The 22,003-nt window shown below is 41.5% G+C and overlaps 1 protein-coding gene and 1 pseudogene across 2 annotated transcripts in view; one reads left to right on the forward strand and one right to left on the reverse strand.

Moving 5' to 3' along the window:
* Positions 1-8,994: 8,994 nt before the first annotated feature.
* On the reverse strand, positions 8,995-10,878 carry LOC308273169 (polyadenylate-binding protein 4-like; annotated as a pseudogene). Its single transcript has one exon. The product of its transcript is annotated as a polyadenylate-binding protein 4-like (transcript).
* An 8,969-nt stretch (positions 10,879-19,847) lies between these two features.
* Positions 19,848-22,003, forward strand: part of LOC308273170 (disintegrin and metalloproteinase domain-containing protein 18-like) — a gene marked incomplete at both ends in the record, with an annotated part of 167,211 nt that continues 165,055 nt past the window's right edge. Inside the window, one exon of the mRNA XM_080710264.1 lies at positions 19,848-19,943. Within this exon, the coding sequence (XP_080566390.1) occupies positions 19,848-19,943 (96 nt within the window). The remainder of the gene's footprint in view (positions 19,944-22,003) is intronic.

A 22,003-nucleotide genomic window follows, 5' to 3' on the forward strand; every position in this document is an offset into this window, starting at 1 on the left:
AAAATAGGTCTGGGGGTTAGCTTGGAGGTCGAATGCTTCTGGATTCCATCCCCAGTAACACACAAAGAAATTAAAAAGTGAAATGGTCTGGAGGTAGCTCCAAGGTTGATCACCCCTGGGTTCTATCCCCAGTACCATATACACACAAAAAAGCTATGATCTACTTCTGCAATACATCTTTGGGTTATATGAACTAGCCCTTGGAACCTTCAATATTGGACTTAATATCAATTTCTGTCATGCTTAATTGAAAATCACAAGTAAACCAGTGGCCATCATTACCTTTCAGGCTTGTGGCAGGAGGCCTGGCCAGTTCGCAGTCTGAGGCCTAGCACAGTGCTTTCTCCTGGCTGCCTGAGTCTCAGCAGCCTGCCAGGCCAGCCTCCAGCCACCTGGCCAGCCTCGGCCCGGGCTATGGGCAGAGTGGCAATGACCGTCCCACGCGCGGCCTTGGCACTAGCTATTCTCCTTCAAGCTCTTCCCCTTCTCCAGGGAAAGGATGAAATTGGCCTAATGTGAATGGACAGTCTCGGTGATACTGGGAGCGAGTGAGTTACTACCTTGAAACCTGGTAAAAGCAGCCTGCCTTCCAATGGCTTCCTGCTTCATGAAGCCAGCAGATTTTTAGTTACGTAATGTAGGCTGGGAGAATAATCCATCATGCATTGCTCTTGCTTTCAAAGAAGGTTTTATGTGAATGAAAGCATTTGGTGACCACCTAATGCCTTATGGTTTCCAGAGAGTTCTTACCCTCTTCAGCTCTCACTAAACATACACACTGAGCCTCGAGTGTGCCAGGGACAGTTGAGGTGTTAGGGAACAGTCCCAAATGGGACAGTCACCGTCCCTGCTCAGACTGTCATAAATGCCTTGCGGAGAATTAGAACAGGGGGACTTGCCAGGCAGTGATCGCATTGGAGCCTGGAAGGGTCTCACCAAGATGACAGCCTTAGGTTGAGATCTAAATAGCAAGCTGGATGTTCAAGGTCACAAGGAAAGGGGTTCCCAGTGGGGAAGACAGCTTTGCAAAGGTCCTAAGGCAGGAACTGGGCCAGCTGTCGGCGCATGTAGAACACAAGGGCAAGATAGAGGTCTGGGAGGCTAGCTGGCCCCGGGTAACGCAGGACTTTATTGGCTCCTTTTTGGGCCGTGCAGCCATCCTGAGAAGTTTGCAGGGTTGCTAGTATGTATGTGGTGGGAAACAAGGCAGATATGTAGTGATGAGTCTCCCTCTTCATGAAGCTCTTTATTATGCTAAGTGGGCAGAAGCAACCTGAGCTACTTTCTGCAGCAGTTCTAAGGCCTTACTGTATGTACCAGTCACGTGGAGAATTTAAGATGTAGATTCTGGGGCTAGGGGTGAGCCCAGGGGTGGAGGCTTTGGGTTCAACCTATATTGATTCACACACACACACATATTTTTTTTTGTGTGTGTAGTACTGGGGGTGGAACCCAGGGGCTTTCTACCTCCAGACTATGCTTCCCAAACCTATTTTTATATTTTATTTGGAAACGAGGTCTTACTAAGTTGTATGTCTTTAATTCCAGTACATGGGAGCCTGAGAAAGGAGGATCACAGGTTCGAGGAAGGCCTCAGCAACTTAGCAAGGCTCTCAGCAAGTTAGTGAAACCCTGTTTTCAAAGAAAAATAAAATAGGGCTGGAGGTATATCTCAGAGGTAGAATGCCTCTTGGTTCAATCCCTAGTAAACCCTCCCCACAAACACTTCTATTAATTAATTAAAATTAAAAAACGGCTGGGGTATACTTTAGTGGTAGAGTGACCCTGTGTTCAATTCTCAGTATATGAAAGGGAAGGAAGGAAAATCCAAACACCCACCCAGTGAAAACATTTTATACTCATGTTTGAGGAAGAACGGGCAGCCATGTAGGGATATACCAAAATAGGACAGAAGGACCGAGCGGCCCAGCAAGGCCTGCCTGTTCCGACGCTTATTGGCCTTTGCTGGGAGATTCCTTCCTCCTGGATGTGGGCAGGCCTCTCTGGAATGTTTCCTGAAAGAAAGTCTTATGGAACTGACTCTTTCTAGTTTCTAATTCTGCCTTGGGAAGAAGAATTTTAATTTCTGTGACTGGCTTCAGGGAAGAAAGACACGGAACAAGAGACGGAAGAAGGTCACAGGGGCTTGCTTCTGAGGCCTCCCAAGTTCTCAGCGCCCAAGGCTCCAGAATTTGGGGGCATCATTTCCTGAGCCTCGACATATGCACTCAGAATAGAAAGTGCCCGATTTAAAGCGGCTGAGCATCTATCAGGGAGACCAACAAGAGCACAAATCAGAATTTTTAATTTGCAAATGTATGAACAGGCTTGATGTGGTGACGCCTGTAACCCAGTACTCAGGAGGCTGAGACATGAGCATTGCAGGTTTGAGGCCAGCCTTGGCAACTTAGTAAGACTTCCAGGAACTTAGAGACAACCAGCTTCAAAATAAAAAGAGATAGGGTGTAGCTCAGTGGCAGAATGCCCCTGGTTCGATCCTCAGGAACCCCCCCCCTCCATTTTTTCAAATATATGAAAGGCTAATGAGTTTAGTGATGAAATTTTGCATCAAGATCTACAAGAGAGAAATGAAGATATAAGTACAGCATTTACCCAGGCAAAGGGGTAGTAAGGGGACTTCCACCAGCCTAATGCAGAGATTCTACACCTGGGGTTCATGGATTACCCAATTCAGGGGATCTATGAACTTGGTTAAGAAAACGGTTATAGGCTGGGTGTGGTGGCACACGCTTCCCAGTACTTGGGAGACTGGGGGATCACAGGCTCACGGCCAGCCTTAGCTACTTAGGCCCTCCACAACTTAGTGAGAACTTGTTTCAAAATACATGATATGAAATAGGGCTGGGAGCATATCTCGGAGGTAGAATACCCCTGGGTTCAATCTCCAGTACCGTAAAAAAAAAAAAAAAAAAAAAAAAAAAAACAGTTAATATTATCAAGAGACATAGGTTTGAGGCCAGCCTCAGCAACTGAGTGAGACCTTGTTTCAATATAAAAAATCAAAAGGGCTAAGCATGTAGTTTGGATGTAGAACACCCCTGGGCTTCAATCCCCAGTACCAAAAACAAACAAAAAAACCCTACATCTTTCTTTGCACTAATCTCTCAATGAGACTTAACCTTCCCTTCTATTATGAATCTGAGCAACAAGGCAAAGTAATTTTTTTTTTTTTTTTTTTTTTTTGGTGGTACTGGGATTCCTGGAAGCCCTTCTACCTCCGGGCTACACTCCCAGACCTATTTTATATTTTTGAAACAGGATCTCTTAACGCCAGCGCGGCTGGCTCCGAACCTGCGCGATCCTCCTGTCTCCGCCTCCCAAGCGTGGGGATTATAAGCGTGCGCCACCACGCCCGGCACGAAATCAGATATATTTCTAACACATTAATAGTTGCCATACATATTTGAAAATGTCATTCATAGCCAGGCGTGGTGGCGCACGCTTGTAATCCCCACGCTGGGGAGGCGGAGACAGGAGGATCGCGCAGGTTCGAAGCCAGCCGCGCTGGTTTAAGAGACCCTGTTTCCAAATAAAAAGTATAAAATAGGTATGGGAGTGTAGCCCGGAGGTAGAAGGGCTTCCAGGAACCCCAGTACCACCAAAAAAAAAAAAAAAAATGCCATTCATATTCATTACTACTAAATTATAGCCAGTTGTTAGGCCTACTGCTAGAGAAAGAAGCATGTATTACTGTATCACAAGTTTTTTTTTTTAATTTTTGATTACTATATTTTAATATAATAGGTTTTCTTTGTAATGCTATATATTTTAAGCTTTCAAAAACATTATTCTGTTTTGAAAAACATTCTGGCTGGGCACAGTTGTACATGCCTGTAATCTCAGTACTTAGGGGGCTGAAACAGGAGGATTGCAGGTTCAAGGTTAGCCTTGGCAATTTAGACTCTGTTTCAAAATAAAAAATAATATTGCGATGGGGTATAGTTCTGAGATAGAATGTCTCTGGGCTCAATCCCCAGTACCACAAAAATAAGCATTATTCTGAGAAGGTGTTTAAAGCTCCATACTGCCAATAGTCTATACAACAGAAAAGGTTAAGTACCTGTAGCCTTGTGGAACTGAGGGAGGGTAGTTGAGTTCAGTGCCTATATGCTGGAGAGCTGGTCCTTTGTTTTCTTCTAGTAATTGCAAATGTTTTTTTGGTCTAATTTCTAGATCTTTGATCCATCTTGAATTGACTCTTGTGCAAGTGAAAGATTACAGACAAGACTTGTAAGGATATAAAAGCACACATCATCCATTTATCCTTTATCCAATCCCGATCCCATTCCCTCCCCCTCCCTCAATCCCATTCTTGATTTAGTGATTGACTTTGATATATTTGTTTAAGTATGTTGTGTGCCTTAAGGAGATTCCATCTCCTTAAGATGAATGGCCTCCCATTCCCTCTGATAGGTCACCTTAATTGTTCCTCCATAGGGCCCTTTCTTCAACTAGATTTCCTCCTATTACCCATTTCTTCCTAGTTTTTGCATATTAGGGAAAGCATCTGATTTTTTATTTTCTGTGATATTTCTCTGTGGATGCCCATTGTAGGCACTGATCCCACTGGTCTCGGGGCTTGGCAGACTCTGATCCCAGTCTCCATGGCCCCAGAACTGGCCTTGCCTTGTGGCAGGTTCCAATTCCAGCCTCGCTGGCCCCGACATGGGCCTCACCCCTAGGCAGGCTCCGATTCTGGCCTCGGAGACCCAGCACCGGCCTTGCCTCATGGCAGGCTCTGATCCCAGCCTCACTTGCCCCAGCACTGGCCTTACCCCTCAGCAGGCTCTGCTCCCAGCCTCGGATTCCCCAGCACAGGCCTTGCCTCATGGCAGGCTCCCATCCCGGCCTTGGAGGCCCCAGAACCAGCCTTGCCTCAGGGCAGGCTCCAATCCCAGCCTCACTGGCCCTGGCACAAGCCTCACCCCTTGGCATGCTCCGATCCTGGCCTTGGAGGCCCCATCATAGGCCTTGACGTATGACAGGCTCCGATCCTGGCCTTGGTGGCCCAAGCACCAGCCTCACGGCACAGCAGACTCTGATCCCTGCCTCGGAGGCCCCAGTACCAGCCTTGCCTCACAGCAGGCTTCTATCCTGGCCTCGCTGGTGTCAGCAATGGCCTTGCCTCATGGCAGGCTCTGATCCTGGGCTTGCTAGCCCTGGCACCGACCTTGCTGTGCAGCGGACACTGTTCTCTGTCATTGTGAGCAGGTCATCTCCAGATGTTCCCTTTTTTTCTTCCTTTTTTTTTTTTGGTGGTACTAGGGTTCCTAGAAACCCTTCTACATCTGAGCTACACTCCCACACACCCATTTTTTAATATTTTTATTCGGAAACAGGGTTGTCGGGGCCCACTCGGCTGGACCGAGATGGCACCCAGGCTTTTTGCCAGCGTGGACTCAAGATGGCGCCTAGGCTTGCAGCCAAGTCATGAGACTCACAAGATGGACATCTCCTTGAGCACGCGCAGTGTGCTATGCTACGTGCCTGCAGAATGATCAGTGACGCAGCACCTCATGCTACCACCAGCCTGCCTATGAGAGAGTCAGAAATGTGCATGCCCTAGCTGTGGGAAGCTTGGGGTTGGTAGGGAATAGAGGGAGGGATTATGATGCTGGTATATATTGTGCTTGCTGTACATATTGTCAGACATATTAGGAGACATATTGAGAGAGATATTCAGAGACATATTAGAGATATATTAGAGAGATATATTGAGACATTAAGGATCCATTAAAGAATTCATATTTCAGCTGAAGAGGTGTCTGTGTCGTTCTCTAAGCCCCTGCGGGTCGGAGTCTTAGGGGACGATACAGGGTCTCTTAAGCCAGCAAGGCTGGCTTCGAACCTGCGCGATCCTCCTGTGTCTGCCTTCCAAGTGCGGGGATTACAAGCGTGTGCCACCACGCCCAGCGTTCTTTCATTTTCTTTGTTTTTAATATTAGAAAGCAGTACATGTCTTTTGAAAAAGCAGGGAGCCTGAATACCTAGTGGCAATAAATTTTGTCTCCCTGCGAAGGCAGAGGTCCACAGTTTCACTACAGAGAGCAGGCTCTGCTGCTCCACTTGCATCCTGGCCTTCTGCACTGTGCAGAGGAGCATGGTGGTCATGAGGGCTGATGTATCCAGAACATGCAGCATGGCAGCCCAACACAGCTATGTGAGGTTCCCTCTGATACACCCCAAACCCTTTTACCACTTAGCATGGTGTCCAGAATTCCTGAGCATGTGGGGCAGGGGCAGTCTACTTTTGGGGAGATTTCCTCAAAAGTTCAGGGTGGATTGGACTGGATCTGTCAGCCCCTCCAAATACTGGTTACCACTGCTGCCACCATCTCGGTTCTCTCCTGAACAGCTTTTCCACACAGCATGTTTTCTAGAATTCCCGAGTATGTGCGACAGTAGCAGTCTACCTTTGGGGAGATTTCTTTAAAATTTTAAGGTGGATTGGATTGGATCTCTGCCTCTTTCAAATACTGGCCACCTCTGATGCTGCCATGGCCGTCTCTGTTCTCTTCTGAGCACCTTTTTCACACAGCATGTTGTCCCAAATTCCCGAGCATGTGTGGCAGTAGCATTCTACCTTTGGGGAGATTTCTTCAAAAGATCAAGGTGGATTGGATCAGATCTCTGCCTCTCCCAAATACTGGCCGCCTCTGCTCCTCCCGCTGCCACCTTCCTCCTGGTTTTCTGCTGAGCACCTTCTTTACGTGGTATGATGTCCAGAATTCTTAAGCATGTGCGGCAGGAGCAGTCCCCTTTCCCAGAGATTTTTTTCAAGATGGAATGGATATGATTTGTCTGCATCTCCTGAATCCTGGCTGCCATCGACGCCATCTTAGCTCCTCTCCAATATTTTTTAATAAGACAGTATGTGTGTTTTGAAGAGGATGTGAGATTGAGCACTCAGCAGCAAAGGATTTTGTCTCCCCTCCATGAGTGGAAGCCACAGCCTCACTGCATAGAGCAGGACCTGCTGTTTCAAGCGCACCACAGCTCCAGCACAGCATAGAGGAATGAGGAAGCCAGGCTCACTGAGCTCCCCAGAACGCGGGGCTGGGCTTCCCGCTTGGTGCTGCTTGGCTCCTTTCACCACTCCCGGATCATTTTTCTTACAAGGTATGTTGTTAAGACTCCCCAGCATGCACGGCTGAAGTGGTCTTTTCTCTAATCTCTTCTGGAATGTTCTTCCAAAAATCACTTTTCTTGTGTGGCGGGTGCCTCCTTGTCATCTTGCTTCTAATTCTGCCATTATCCTGAATTGTCTATTTAATTCACTTGCCCATTTTTTGATTGGGTTATTTGTTTTCTTAGTGCTGAGTTTTTGAGTTCTCTGTATATTCTAGGTATTAGTACTCTATTGAAAGAGTAGTTGGCACAAATCTTCCATTCTGTTGGCTCTCTGTTGAGGTTCTTGATAGTTCTATTTGCTATAGAGAAGATCTTCAGTTTCATGCAATCCCATGTATTGATCCACCTTCTAGTTTTTGTGCCTTTGGGGTCTTGTTGAAAAAGTTTTTAGTTTATCATGGCTGCATGTGTCCCTAGGGGATCCACACTTGGTGTTCTCCCACAGGAACTGTGACTTCACTTATGGTATTATTGAGCACAGCTCTGAATCTCTGGATGATGTGGTAAGCTCAGCCATAACTTCTGCAAGTTGTAGAATCAAACCCCTCCTTTGCTGGGTTGAACTGCAAAGTTTCAGACCCAGGGAGTTTATCACAGCTGCGCAAGACCCTGAGGGCACACTGAGTATTTTCCTGTGGAGACCACAACTTTACTTATGGTTTTGGTGCATGCCTGAATGGATCTCTTGAAGGTGTGGTGGGTTTGGCCACCACTGCTCCAAGTTGTAGCCCGTGTTTTCAAAGGAGGAACTGATGACGTACAATTCCGATGATCTGTAGCTACCTACTTCAAGTCCTTGGATGTTTTCCTGATCATCCCTGAAGTCGGGTGCAGTTAGGCAAGATGACACCATTACAGCACCTTTGGATGCAAGGCAGGCAGGTTTCTTTTCTGGTGTTGAGCTCTGCTCTGGTCCCCTGAAGGGTGTGGTGAGCTTGGCCACCACTACTGGAGCTTGAAGCCAGTGATTACACAGGAAGAACAGTTGGCTTACTACCCCAATTGTCTGAAGCTGCTCACTTCAGGTTCTTGGTTTTCTTTTTCCTTTCTGAAGTCTGGTGCTGTGAAGAAAGATGGCGCTGCTGTAGCACCCACTGCCACAAGATGAGCCGGTCTCTTTTCAGCTCCAATCGGTCTTCTAATCTTTTTATCTGGCTCTGTATCTGTCATTTTTTATTTTTATGTGGATCTATTGAAAATGGCATACATTTAGAACTATGCTTGGTACCCTCTCCCTTCCCATATCCCCTTCCCCCTCCCAACAATGAGTGTCCAGGTTGACCATACTTTATTCATACTTTTACATATATTTGAATGTAGCTCCTCCATTAATCAACCCCAGCCTTCTTCCTCTCCTACTCTTCCATTTTAGCTTTGCTGAGATTTCCTCTCCATTATCTGGAGTAACCTCTAGTATTCCTAATACTCCATAGTTTGGGTATATTAGAGAAAACATATTTTCCTTCTCTTTCTGTTATTGGCTGATCTCACTTAACATAATATTCTCCAGGTCTTTCCATCTCTTAAATATGTATCATATTTATCACTTACATTTCTTTCTTTATGGAAATTTTTTCTTTATTGAGAAACAAAACTTAGGTACATCAGAAAAACACAATTTTTTTGAGGAAAAATAATCAAAACCTGCAATACAAAAATAGTCAACACTGTCTGAGTCATACCAGAATCCAGAAAATATATTCTTTTAATTGAAAATTCTGGGCATTTCATAACTGACTTTTCGATACAAAATGACCTATTTTGCAACTTGTGGTTCTTGATGTTGAGGTCCATATGACTAGCTAGGAATTCTTCAAACCTTAAGTTAAATTTTGTAAGGAGTTATTTAGCACTTGGATGGGTTGCCCCTTGTCTATGAGGAGCAACAATAGCACCCACTTTCTGGGTAACCTCTTTCTTGACATGATGAGCTTGAAGGACAGCCACAGCCTCATTGTGGGACTTCAGCATGCACAGCAGCTCAGAGTTGTGAGTCTCCAGCAGCAACCTGTCGATTTTCCCACTCAACTTTGAATGCATTGTTTGGATGAGTGGGAACAAACATTCTCCTAACAGCTCTTCCTATTCTTGCAGAGAGCTGCAGCCAGCCAGCATGGATACAGTCAGAGACTTCTGTCTTAGCATGTGGACTGCAAGCTGGGGCGTCTGCAGTGACTGCAGAGTGAGGGCTGCAGATGCTGAAGGCATACTTGTCAGGTGCCACAGCCTGAGGAGTGGCAGCAGCAACTGCAGCACGAGGTGTGAGGTTAGGCACAGCTCCAGACTGGCAGCTGTCAGTCAGACTTGCTGGGTGGCACCAGCCCCACCAAAGTATATGGCCAAGCAGTCCCAGCACTCAGTCCCAGTTGGAGCCAAATGGTGAAGAATTGGATGAGGCCCAGACTGGCAAATAGCACTTGGCATTCCTTGGAAGCCTTGAGGTCTCCCACTTTGCTGCCAGCATGAATTAGACCTCATCTGTGCCAACTGGTTAGGTATGTAATATAAAAGTCTTCACTGAGCCTGTGAAACTGCTGCCACAAAGTACACCAGCCACAGCCTGGAACTGATTTCAAATGGCATTGGCTGGGAATGCCCTCATCCCAGCCACCCTCTGCATATACTGTTTGGTCCGGTGAATGTTCCTCTCTTCCTTCCTCTAGGCCAGAGTCACAAAGAGGCTTGGAGCCCACAATATGCCCATTCATCTCTTACTGCTTTGGTTGCTTCCTCAGGAGATAAGAAGCAGACAAAGACGAACTCTTTATTTCTTCCAACCTCCAGCATTACCTTAGCACTGGTGATTGATCCAGAAGGAGAAAACTCTTTCTTCAATTTATCATCATCATTGGTATCATCCAAGTTCTTAATGTAGAAATTCACCCCCTGGTATCGACTAACTCTCTCCTGTTTTAGCTGCTCAAATTCACTTTTTAGTTTAGCCTTCCATTCCACTTTCTTCTGTGCCAGGTCTGCAAATATGACTTTTTCATCTGATTTCTTTTGGCATCCTCCTGTTCTTCCTAACTAGCAAAGCCAAATCCTTTGGATTTCCCACTGGGATCTCTTATCATTATGACAGGGTCTCCCAAAACTGGCTTAGTAGCTCTTTCAGACTCTTATCATCCACCTCTTCCCTGAAGTTTTTGATATAAACATTAATGAATTCCTTGGCTTTGGCACCAAGCTCGGCTTCCTACTCTTTGCAAGACTTGAACCTTGCTCACAAACACTTTTCAGTCATGAGGCACATGCCCTTCACCCTCTTGATGGCTTTGTCCGCAGCCTTTTGGATTTCAAAGTGGACAAAAGCATAACCTTTTGAACTGCCCTCATCACACACCTCCTTGCAGGACAGAATGTTCCCTAAAGCAGGAAAGTATCACAAAGTGCTTTGTTTTCTATAGTGTCCAGGTTCTTGATGAAGACGTTTTCCACACCAGATTTTCCCAAAGAGGTATCCCCCTGAGACCACATGATGCAAATTGAATTTCTCTTATTCACATCAATGTTTATGGTAACCAAGGCCACTCAGTGTCAGCTGGCTGCTGGAAGTTGACTGTTGGCATAACCCAGCGAGCTACGGGTGATCATGTCTCATAAACCTGGATGGACAGCTCAGGCCCCGCAGGATTGAACTTTCATACAGCATGGCCTCTTGACATCCGTGTGCAGGTCACTCATGTATGGGGAGGACATGGGGTAGCTGCTGGCTGCAGCATTCATCCCTCCTGAACCCAGAGACCTGCCAGGAGGACTTCTTAAAGGGTCCGCTGCAGGGCAACAGGAGCTCCCCCCAAAGCCATGGCCCATGCAGTGACTCAGAAGAAGAACAGATCAAGGCTGAAAATTGCTGAAACAGGGAGATTCAGAGGCAGGACGTGAGTTTGGGGACAGCTCACACAATACCACAAACCTCCAAGACAAAAGCTGTCAAAAGCAAGGTGGCCCGCCTTGGGAGTTTGTAATTTCCAGTGGTCCAGGCTTGAAGATCCAATTTTTTTAAAAAAGTTTAAAAATTTAAAGTGGGGAATTCCCAAGCTTAGGGGCAAAAATTCTTCCAAAGGTAGTCAATGCTTCCCAGGACAGCCTTGCGGACATGTGTTTCTAGATAAATGTAAGTCCCAGCTCCTGGTGGTTTATGATTACAACAGGCAGCTGGGCATGGTGTCACATGCTTGGAATCCCAGCATTTAGGAGGCTGAGACAAGAGGATTTTGGTTTTTGGACAGGCTTAGCTACATAGTGAGGCCCTTTGCAACTCAGTGAGACCCTGTTTCAAAATAAAGAATAAAAAGGGTAGGGGGGCTGGGGATGTAGCTCCAAGATAGATTACCTCTACTTTTCATCCCCAGTACCAAAAAAGAAAAACAAAATTTACTGAAGAGATATCACACCATAGGAGAACGCCCAACCTGGCACCCCCCATAGTCTAAAGCAGCCTCTATCAACTCCCTGGGTCTGAGACTCTGTGATACAACCCAGTAAAGGAGTAGTGGGGTCTGAGATACCACAGACTCGAGATCCAGAGCACCTTAAGTGAAGTCATAGTGACTCAAGGGAAGAACCCAGAGAAGTCACAAACTTCCGAAATCATGGGAAAGAGGAATAACAATGGAGCAATGAATGCCCACAACCCCACAACATCAGAACCCGATAAAACAGAAATTCAGAGATTTCTAGAAGATCAAATCAGGAAAATAACTGTAGAAATAATAGAGGTGTTTCGGAAAGAATTCAGAGAGAGCCAAAAAGAGATAAAGGATGCAATTAATGAAGTAAAGTCCTCCATTCAAAGTACAAACAACCGATTAGACCACATGGAGAATAGAATCTTGCTCTTAGAAGATGATCAATCCAAAAATGAACGCATAGTTTCTAATCTAGAAAAAAATATCCGACAGCAGGAATCTGACATTGAAGAAATATGGGTCCATTTTAAGAGAGCTAACCCAAGAATAATTGGAATAGAGGAGGGAAAAGAAGGTGAAACCAAAAGGATCAATGACCTCTTCAAGGAAGTAATAGCAGAAAATTTTCCAAACATAGAGCAAGAGGTTGATACACAGGTCCAGGAAACTTATAGAACTCCCTTTAGACAGGATCGGAGAAGAGGATCCCCACGCCACATAATTGTCAAAATGACCAATGTGGAAGCCAAGCAGAGAATCTTAAAGGCAACAAAAACAAAGGGCCAAGTGACATTCAGAGGCAAACCAATTAGAATCACTCCAGACTTCCCAAACCAAGTCATGAGAGCCAGAAGGGCTTGGAGTAACGTATTCCAAACTCTGAAAGAAAACAACTTCCAGCCAAAAATTTCCTACCCAGCAAAACTTTCTATCAAATTAGATGGAGAAATAAGAAGCTTCCATGACAAACAGAAACTGAAGGAATTTATGTCTTCAAAACCAGCGCTAGAGAAAATACTCAGAGATTAACTACAAAGAAGAAATAGGTAACACACACCAGAACCAGAGAAACAAGATTTTCCATCCAACAGACAACTAAGATTGGTTATCTGTGGAGATTCATTATTTATGTTAGTCTTTTACCTATCTCTAAATGGTATTGTTTGCCTTTATTGTTGTTAATTTTTAGAATTTCTATTTGGAATATTAATATACCTTCAGATATAGCATTTAGAAATATTTTATCCCATTCTATTAGTAACTTTTAACTCTGTTTATATTGTCTTTGGATATACAATATTTTTTTTATTTTTTAGGGAGTTTATATACTCTTCTGTTGCCTGTGCCATTGAAATCATATCCAAGAAATCACTGCCAATTTCAATGTTGTGAGGTTTTATGACCCAGATTTTCTTCTAAAAGTTTATAGTCTTAAGATTTATATTTTGGTCATTTATCTATTTTGAGTTAATACTTGTATATGGGATTAGGTAAGGGTCCAATTTTATTCTTTTTCATGTAATTATTATTTTTCAACAATATTTAGTTAAAAGATTATTATTTCCCCCACCAAATGTTTGTGGAAACCTTGTCAAAAATAACTTGACAATATAGGGAAGAATTTAGCTCTAGGCTTTTATTTAACTCCAATGGTTTATATATCTGCCTTTAGAACAGTACTACACTGTTTCAATTATTGTAGCTTTATATGGTTTGAAATCAGAAAATATATATCTTCTTTTTTTCCAGCTTTTTTTTTATTGGTGCATTATATTCATACAACTTATTGGGGTAAAAAACTTGTGTGTACGAACATGTACTTATCGCTGATTTAACCCCTACCCAAATCCCACCCCATTCCCTCCCCGTCCCGATTGACTTCGATATATTTAAGTACATTGTGTGCTTTACAGATTTTCCTCTTCTCCCCTCCTTTCTCCTCCCTTAGGTTGTCTTGTTTGCTCCTCTTCAGAAAATATATATCTTCTAGCTTTGTTCTTTTTCGAGATTGTTTTGGGTATCTAGAGTCCATATTCCATATTAGGATAGATTTTTTTCTGAAAAATAAATATATAAATATATGATAGTTTCACCTAAAAAATAGAAAAAAAATATTCTCTGGTAAGAAAGAAAGCAAAAAGAAATATTGAAATGTTATCTTTAAGTCATCAAAAGCTTGGTATCAGAGAAATGAAACTGTTATGTGAGATTATCATTTTTAATTTTGGATAAATTGCTATAATACTAGATGTCAACCACTAAGCCAAGCATGGGAAGGAGGGATGGGGATGGAATGGGGTGGGGATCGGGTGGGGGCTGACTGGGCGATGTGTGCATGTATGTCTACAAGAGTATTTTCTTTATACCATTATGATGTATGAATACATTGCACCAATAAAAAATAAAATAAAAAAAAGAAACAGAAAGAAGTTGATTAATAACTTATGTGTACAGAATATTAGTAAGCTTAGGAATTAGAGTTTAAGGCATCAGACTGTCAAGTTCAAAGTATATAATCTGGAATATGACTGGGCTAATGAATAGAATTTCCTTAATTTTGGACCTATTAGATGTCAGGCAAAGTGCTAAATATATTCTTCCTCCAAGTCAGAAAGAAATTTGGAATGAAATAGCTATCTATATTACTGTTCAAAGATTATACTTACATATGAAAATATATTTACCACATTAGGTCTATCACTGTAATCAAATGGAAACATTAAAAAATTCAACCAAGACAAAGATTAAAAATATATCTAATTCACACCAGGCTTGGTGGCGCACCCTTGTAATCCTCGCGCTTGGGAGGCGGAGACAGGAGGATTGCGCAGGTTCGAAACCAGCCTCGCTGGTTTAAGAGATACTGTTTCCAAATAAAAAAAATATAAAATAGGTTTGGTAGTGTAGCCCAGAGGTAGAAGGGTTTCCAGGAACCCCATTACCACACACACACACAAAAATATAATTCTTTATGTGAAATTTCCTTATATTTGACTTTACTTGATAAAATTAACTCAAGAAGTCCATTTTTTATCTTTCAATCAATAATATACTTATAAATCCTAATGCCAATGTAAAATAATTTTATTTCTACCTACGCTAATCTCTACCTTCTCTTGGATAACTTTACTAAGAGTTTATGTGTGCAGTGACAATCTGGGGACTTGACCATAGTCTACTTCTTGTGGTATTTAACCATTTTCTCACCATTATATGGGCCTTTTCAATCAAGGTTTTACCACCCACTGTAAAATTTATTTTTCCTACTTCAATATTGTTCTTTCCAGTTCCCTGATTTATACCAACTCATAAACTCTAAAGCATAAACTCCTCAACTTGTTTTCTTTTTCTTTTTTCATACCTTACTCCTGCCAATAGTACTTTATGGAAGGTTTACCTTAAGAATTTGAGACTGTGATTTAGGCTATTAGTTCATAACTAACAGACACGCTATATAAGTGTATTATACAGTATATTGGAAGGTGATTAGTCATACTGAAGATATGAGAAGGGGAAGAACAATAGGGGAGCTAGTGTGGAGACAGAAACTGGAAAGAGTAGGCCCTATTGACCAAGTAGATATGTACACCAACAAATTGAAGGAGGTGCCCTGTTTAGGAGTCATTTGATTTCAAAGGGCCAATACATATGTAACTTTTATTTAAACCTAAAAGATACAATATGTAAAGAAAGAGTGCAGGTAAGCACTGAAGATCAAAAGGAAACAAGGTTCCAAAGTTCCCATTTTGAATTTTAAAAAATTTTTAAATTAAAAAAAATCCACTGCCATATTTTTAATAAAACTGCACAGTCATGGTATTTAAAAAATGAAGAGCTTTTCAATTCCAGCTGAAAATCCATTTACTCTAAACATGTATACAGCTGGCAGAATTATCAATATACATATTCAGGTAGTAGTGTTTGAATCACATGAATGATCAGATGCAAATTAAGTCAGCAATGTTTGATAAATGACAGGGAGTCAGTTCATTGGAGCTGAGTTAGCAGGAGCGACACAGTTGTGGTTAGGTCAGAGAAGTAGAACTCATGCAAGGTTTTAGAAGTCTTGGATACTGTCTCTGTTTTATTGATGATTTTCAATTCCAAGCACAAGCACATGGCTGCATAGAAGGCTGGTTCATTTTAAATAATCAATACAATGAACAGTGTAGAAGCAGAGAAAACATTTAGTAGAGAAACAACTGCACCATGCAGGAACAAAAAGACAGTGCTTGGATCAGGGTTGGTAAGGATGTCTTACAGACAGATTTTCAAGGTGAACCTTTAAAAGGTGGCCAAATAAAATGCATTGACAGATGTAGCTTTTATAACAGGCATAAATTTCCAGCTATAACCGGTTTCCTATTATGATAATTGCTGTACTTATAGTTGCATTATAAATTTAATTTACTATTATTAACCAAAAAATAGAATTTCTACTTTTCTATATTTATTTTACAATAGTAACTACATTACAATATAGAAACCATAATGTAAAAAAGGCATTTACCAAAAAACATATGTTATTAATTGACCTGATCCAGGAGTGAAAAGAGCCTGTTTTTCTTTAGTTTTGTTTTGGCATAACACTTTCAGTTTTATAAATCAGAATAAGTCCTATGACTGAAAACATGCAAATTTATGTTTGTGGATTCTACTACCTGTCATGATCTTTTAATCAGAATTAAACAATTTTGCTTTCTTTTTCACTCAGAAACTTTTTGCAACCCAAGCTGAAAACATTCCATTGTCCACTGCTCCTGCCTCTGGCCATGCCAGATGCTCCCATCTCAAGATGGACCAAAACCTGTAACTCTTCAATTCCTGATAATTCTGATCTACTCTTTATGGAGGCAGGAATGTTGAGTGGGATCAGTATGTGTAAGGCTAGCCCTGGAGTCTCCAGAAAGTTACTAGCATACTTTCTATCTGAAAGGAATGGCTCAGACTAAGTGCCCAGTCAGAAACCTCTTTTGTCTGACAAGGTTGACATTCTGATTGCTATAGTCCAAAATGACTTTCCACACAACATAGAGGAAGGAATATTTATTTGGTTTCAGTTTGCTGGAGATTCTGGGTTCTGTCCATGTGGAACTGTGGATCTATAGATTTCAGCACATGGCAATGTGAAGTAGACTGAGAAAAGTAGACAGACTCTGTTCCTCACATCAGGAGGCTGGAAGCAAGATATTGAGCAGGAGGAGAAGGAAAGATACATAATCCCCAAAGCCACACCCCCTTAGCAACCAAGGGACCCTGTCTTAGCAATTCAACATTGCTACCCTGTTTCCGTGAGGCTGGTTACCATTCTAAATCCAAACCAGTACAGTTTCCAGGTGATGGTTCATTGGTCCCATGTAAGTTGATGTCTAAGATATTCCTTTATCCTTTGAGAAACCCAAAGTTGCTAGTATCTTCAATGAAAAGCTGAGCTTTCCTGGGTAAGATTTTCTTCAGTCCTCCTTTTCTCATCCTTCTTTTGTGGAAATAGGTGCACCTCTGCATCTGACTCAGCACTATATATGGGTATATATTTTTATGTATGGATTATATATTGTATATGAAATATATATTGCATACTATATAAATAATATACTTACCTGGAGACAGACTAGGATCTACAGAATTTCCATCAATAACTAATATGCTCTTGGGATAGGGATAGAAAACTTCATCACAGAGATCCAGAGATTGCTTTTCCAAGTGCCCATTGACTGATAGATATTCATAAAAATGTGATATATTAACACAATGAAATACTTTCAACTATAAAAATAATGAAACACTGATACAGCTTTGACAGAGAAAAACCTTAAAATCACTGAGCAAGCTGAATTAAGTCCAACACAAAGACCATGCATCACATTGTTTATTTCTATGGAATGTCCAGAACATGGATGTCTCCAGAGAAAGTATTTTTTCCAAGTCATTTAGGACAGAGAGTAGATACTGAGGATGAATAATGGTGAAGGGGTGATGGTTACAGAGTATGGTTTTTCTTTTTGAGGTGCTAAAATGAGACTAAAATTATCTGTATTATGACTGCATATATTTGTGAATATATCAAAAATCATTCCATTGTTGAGTGGCATATGCATCATGTCTTAATAAAGCTGTTTAAAAACACTAGTTCGGGTGATTATACCAAATTTCTCTCCCATCCTCATTGCTAGTCACTTATTTTGGGCCATTCAGATCACTCTTCATAATTTCTGAGGAATAAGATTTCCAAGTATATCAGTACACCAGATCCAAGTTTCAGTCCACACCAGAATTTAATTTTGTACCCGTGGACACAATTTATCCCTACAATATAGAGGGAATAATGATGTGAAAAAGTTGGGGTCAGAGATATAGAAGTACATTGGATTTTGGATACGCACAGTTCAGGCATGTGTTGGGAAGGTCAAGGAGGTAGTGGCAGGCTCTTCTTCCACAGTGGTGCTGATTCTCCATTGTCTCTTTGTCTAGCTGCCACTTTCATCTCTACAGCTTTTTATAACATACAATAATCATTAATGAAACACACTGAGGCTGCATTTTTACTTATTATTTATTTATTTATTTTTATTTTTTGGTGGCACTGAGGGTGGACCCCAGGGTCTTTCTACCTCCAGGCTATACTCCCAGACCTATTTTATACTTTATTTAGAAACAGGGTCTCGCTAAGTTGCTGAGAGCCTCACTAAGTAGCTGAGGCTGGCTTTGAGCCTGCGCGATCCTCCTGTCTCAGCCTCCAAAGCGCGGCGATTACAAGCGTGTGCCACCATGCCCAGCTGAGGCTGCATTTTAAAGCTTCCTTTCCCTTTCCACCATCAGTCATAACTCAGTCTTATAAGAAAGGTACAGAGATGAATAGAAGTCCTCTTACTGCCTTACTCAGGTTCCACTTTATTTTTACTTATTTGTAAAGACATATCAGTATCACATAGGTAATTGCTAGTCATGATAGCTGACATTTTCATTTTGCTTTTTCTCCTGCACCATAGTAAATAAAACCTACAGAGTGTAGGCATAGGCCTGCAATCCCAGTACTCTGTAGGCTGAGAAAGCAGTATTGCAGGTTTGTGGCCGGCCTCCGCAACTCAGAGACACCGTCAGCAATTTGTTTCAAAAAATAAAAAGAACTAGGGGTGTAGCTCAAATGGAGAAACCCCTGGGTTCAATCCCTAGTTCTCCCCCCCCCTCAAAAAATGCAAGAAAACTGCGGGGAAATGCAATTACTAAAAAAAAAAGCAAATCATTATTATTATCCCCTTTATCTCTATAATAGGGTTTAAACATTGACACCCCAAACCATTCGCTCACTGAGGGGGTATGTTCTTGTTTCATCCTGGGAACTGCAACCCTGGCCGCCAGGCCCAGGCGGCTCGCGAGCCTCAGGATCCAACGGTCTTCATCCTCGGCTGGTTTCTTCTCCAACGGAGCCATGTTGTTTCTCTTCGCAGCCCTCACCGGGATTGGAATGCTGCAGGCCAGCCTCGGTGAGTCCACCTGGTGCCTTCTACTCCGACTCACCTGGTGCCTTCTACTCCTTTCTCTTCAGCCTTTGATCAGAGCCAGGCCCTTTCTGGGGAACACTTTCTCGCAGCTCTTAAGAACTGCCACTCCTTGACCCCCAGCCGGGGTCTTCTGCCTGTGCAGTCCTCCAGAGTAATGCAGCTCTTTCCTAGCCCAGACTTGGAACCCAGGAGATAGCGGAACCCAGTGCTCAGCCTTAGCCCGAGGGCTTAGAAGCAGACACACAGCCAGTCTTCCTGGGTCACCCCATCCTAAGGCGGAGGGAAAAAGTGGGTGTGTACCGACCTCAGTTCATTCCTCAGAGTCCCACCCACCCTGATTCTGAAAAGAGATAGGATTATCTTGTAGAGCTGAAACATCAAATTGTTCCTATCTCAGCCATTTTAAAAATGCTTTTGAAAATCTGTTAGATGAGACCAAAAGAGTAGGCACATAAAAGTAAGTTTACTAACAAGTTTTTACCCCATTTTGTATTCAGGTTAAGAATGCTCCATTAGCCGGCTGTGGTGGTGAACTCTTGTAATCACAGTACTTAGGAGGCTGAGACAGGAGGATCTTAGGTTCTTGGCCAGCCTCAGCTACTTAGTGAGCCCTTCTATAATTTAGTGAGACCCTGTTTTGAAGTAAAGAATAAAAAATAGGGATGAGGGTTCTTTAGTTCAATAGCTAGTACCTAAGAACAAACAGAAAAAGAACACTTGCTTAACTAAGAGCACTGTTGATGACAGGGACGCAAACACACACACACTACAACAACAAAGCATGTTCTTACCCAGCACAGATTCTGAAGGCATGTTTCTGCAAGTCACAGTGCCACAGAAGACAAAGGCAAATGAGAGTGAGGCTTTAGAGAAGAAGGTAAGTGGTTGAGGGTATTTGTTTCGTATTTAACATCTTAAGGTTATTTTAACTTTAAATATTACTGATTTGTTGTCACTTGGAGTTCACAATACTTTGACTGTGCTCTGGTTTCTCTAAGAATCCCCACAGGATCCTCCTGTTCTCCCTGTTCTTTAGAATCTCTGCCATTTCTCCTTCACCTCCCCATCTCTTCTCTCATGCTTACTTGCTTGGACAGAACATTTTTCATCATCCTGGTAGTAAAAAGTTCAGATGAGGCAGATCAATATGACATGTGATTGTAAGTTATAAAATTAATAAACAATTATTGTTGAAAAGATTCACATGTGCATGAGCAGACACATAAACATCAGAATTAAGAGAAGTAATGGTCAAATAAAAAAGGAAAATAGAAAAGAAAAATTAAAAGGTTGTATTTGTTTGATTACAATGAAAGGATTACTAGAAAATGCTTGCATGCTATATTAAAAAGGATTAAATTTAGAGCATTTGGTCTTTAATATTTTCCTGATTGCATTGCTTCAAATTGACATAATTAAAAGATTCTGTTTTACAAATTGCAAATCACAATAAAAGAGTTTAGATTTCCTTTCCATTTGGTGGGGTCAATAGCTTAACCTTCTCAAAATGCTTTCAAATTGAAAGATAGGATTAAAAATAAGACTAAGAAAATAATTTAAATTTTATTAACTATTATGGCAATGCAAAGTAAATATAACAAATAAATGAATTATCTAAAATTGTATTTGAGAATAACATTAATGTCTTTTAGAAACATAAGTTTTATAAGCTGTGACAGGAGGAACTCATGTTCTAGGGCAGCTTCAGCAATTTATAAGACCCTGCTTAAAAATAAAACTAAAATTAGGCTATGGGTATAGCTCACAGGTAGAATGCCTCTGTGTTCAATCTCCAGCACCAATGAATACACACATATCTGTGTACATTATATATATATTAGAAAATATTAAGTGCCTCAAAAGCTTCAAAAATAAAAACATATATTCTAATCTTTAGTATCTTTTTAAAAATTATTTTAAACTTATTTTCTTATTTATTACTACTGTACAATGTCATTGCATAATCACTTTAAACTTCTACTTTCTCCTGGAGAGCATTATGTTAAGTGAGATCAGCCAAGCACAGAAGGAGAAGATACATATGTTTCCTTTAATATGCCCAAACTAGGGAGCATAGAGGATTCTAGTGGGACTCCAGATAATGGAGGGGAAATACCAGCAAAGTGTGAATGGAAGGATAGGAGAGGAGGAATGCTGAACTTGTTTAATGAGGGTCTACATCCAAATATGTGTAAAATTTATGAATGTGACATGGTTACCCTGGAAAATCATTGGTGGGAGGGGTAAAGGGAAAATAGGGGCGGGGGGAGGGAGAGGGCACCAAGCATAGTTTAAATGTAAATCAAATATGTTCAATAAAAAATTTGTAAAAAAATAAATGAACATGTCCTGAAAAAAAATAAAAATAAAGTTCTACTTTCTTATTCCATACCAAGAAAGTGTATAACAACTATTAAGGGTGTGAATTGATTTTACTAGCAGAGGACATGATAGGTGCAGGACTTGTCTAAATTATTGGTATTTTTATACAGAATTCTAGAAGTAAATTTTACTGTGATAGAGTAAAATTCTTGGGTTTTTAAGCCTTATTGATAATGTAACTGATATTGAAAGCATTGTATTGATAGATTGCATAATAGCTCTATTTTAGTTTCCTGGACAACCTCCACTTGTTTTCCATAGTGGCTGCACCATTCTCTGTCCCTACCATAGTGTATGAGGGTTCCATTTACTTTACATTCTCACCAACACTTGTTACTTTTTTTGGTAATAGCCTTTTCAGTAAGTGTGAGTTGTGCTTCATTGTAACTTTCATCCTGCATTTCCATGATGAATAGTTATATTAAACATCCTTTCTTATTCCAGAAGATCTTTTCTATGTCTTCTCTGAACAGAAGCCTAAATCCTTCATTTATTTTTTAATTTGATGATTTCTTTTGTTATTTATTTATAATTATTAATTATAATTATTAATTA

Source organism: Muscardinus avellanarius, assembly GCF_963383645.1.
Source record: "Muscardinus avellanarius genome assembly, chromosome: 14".
Lineage (NCBI taxonomy): Eukaryota > Metazoa > Chordata > Mammalia > Rodentia > Gliridae > Muscardinus > Muscardinus avellanarius.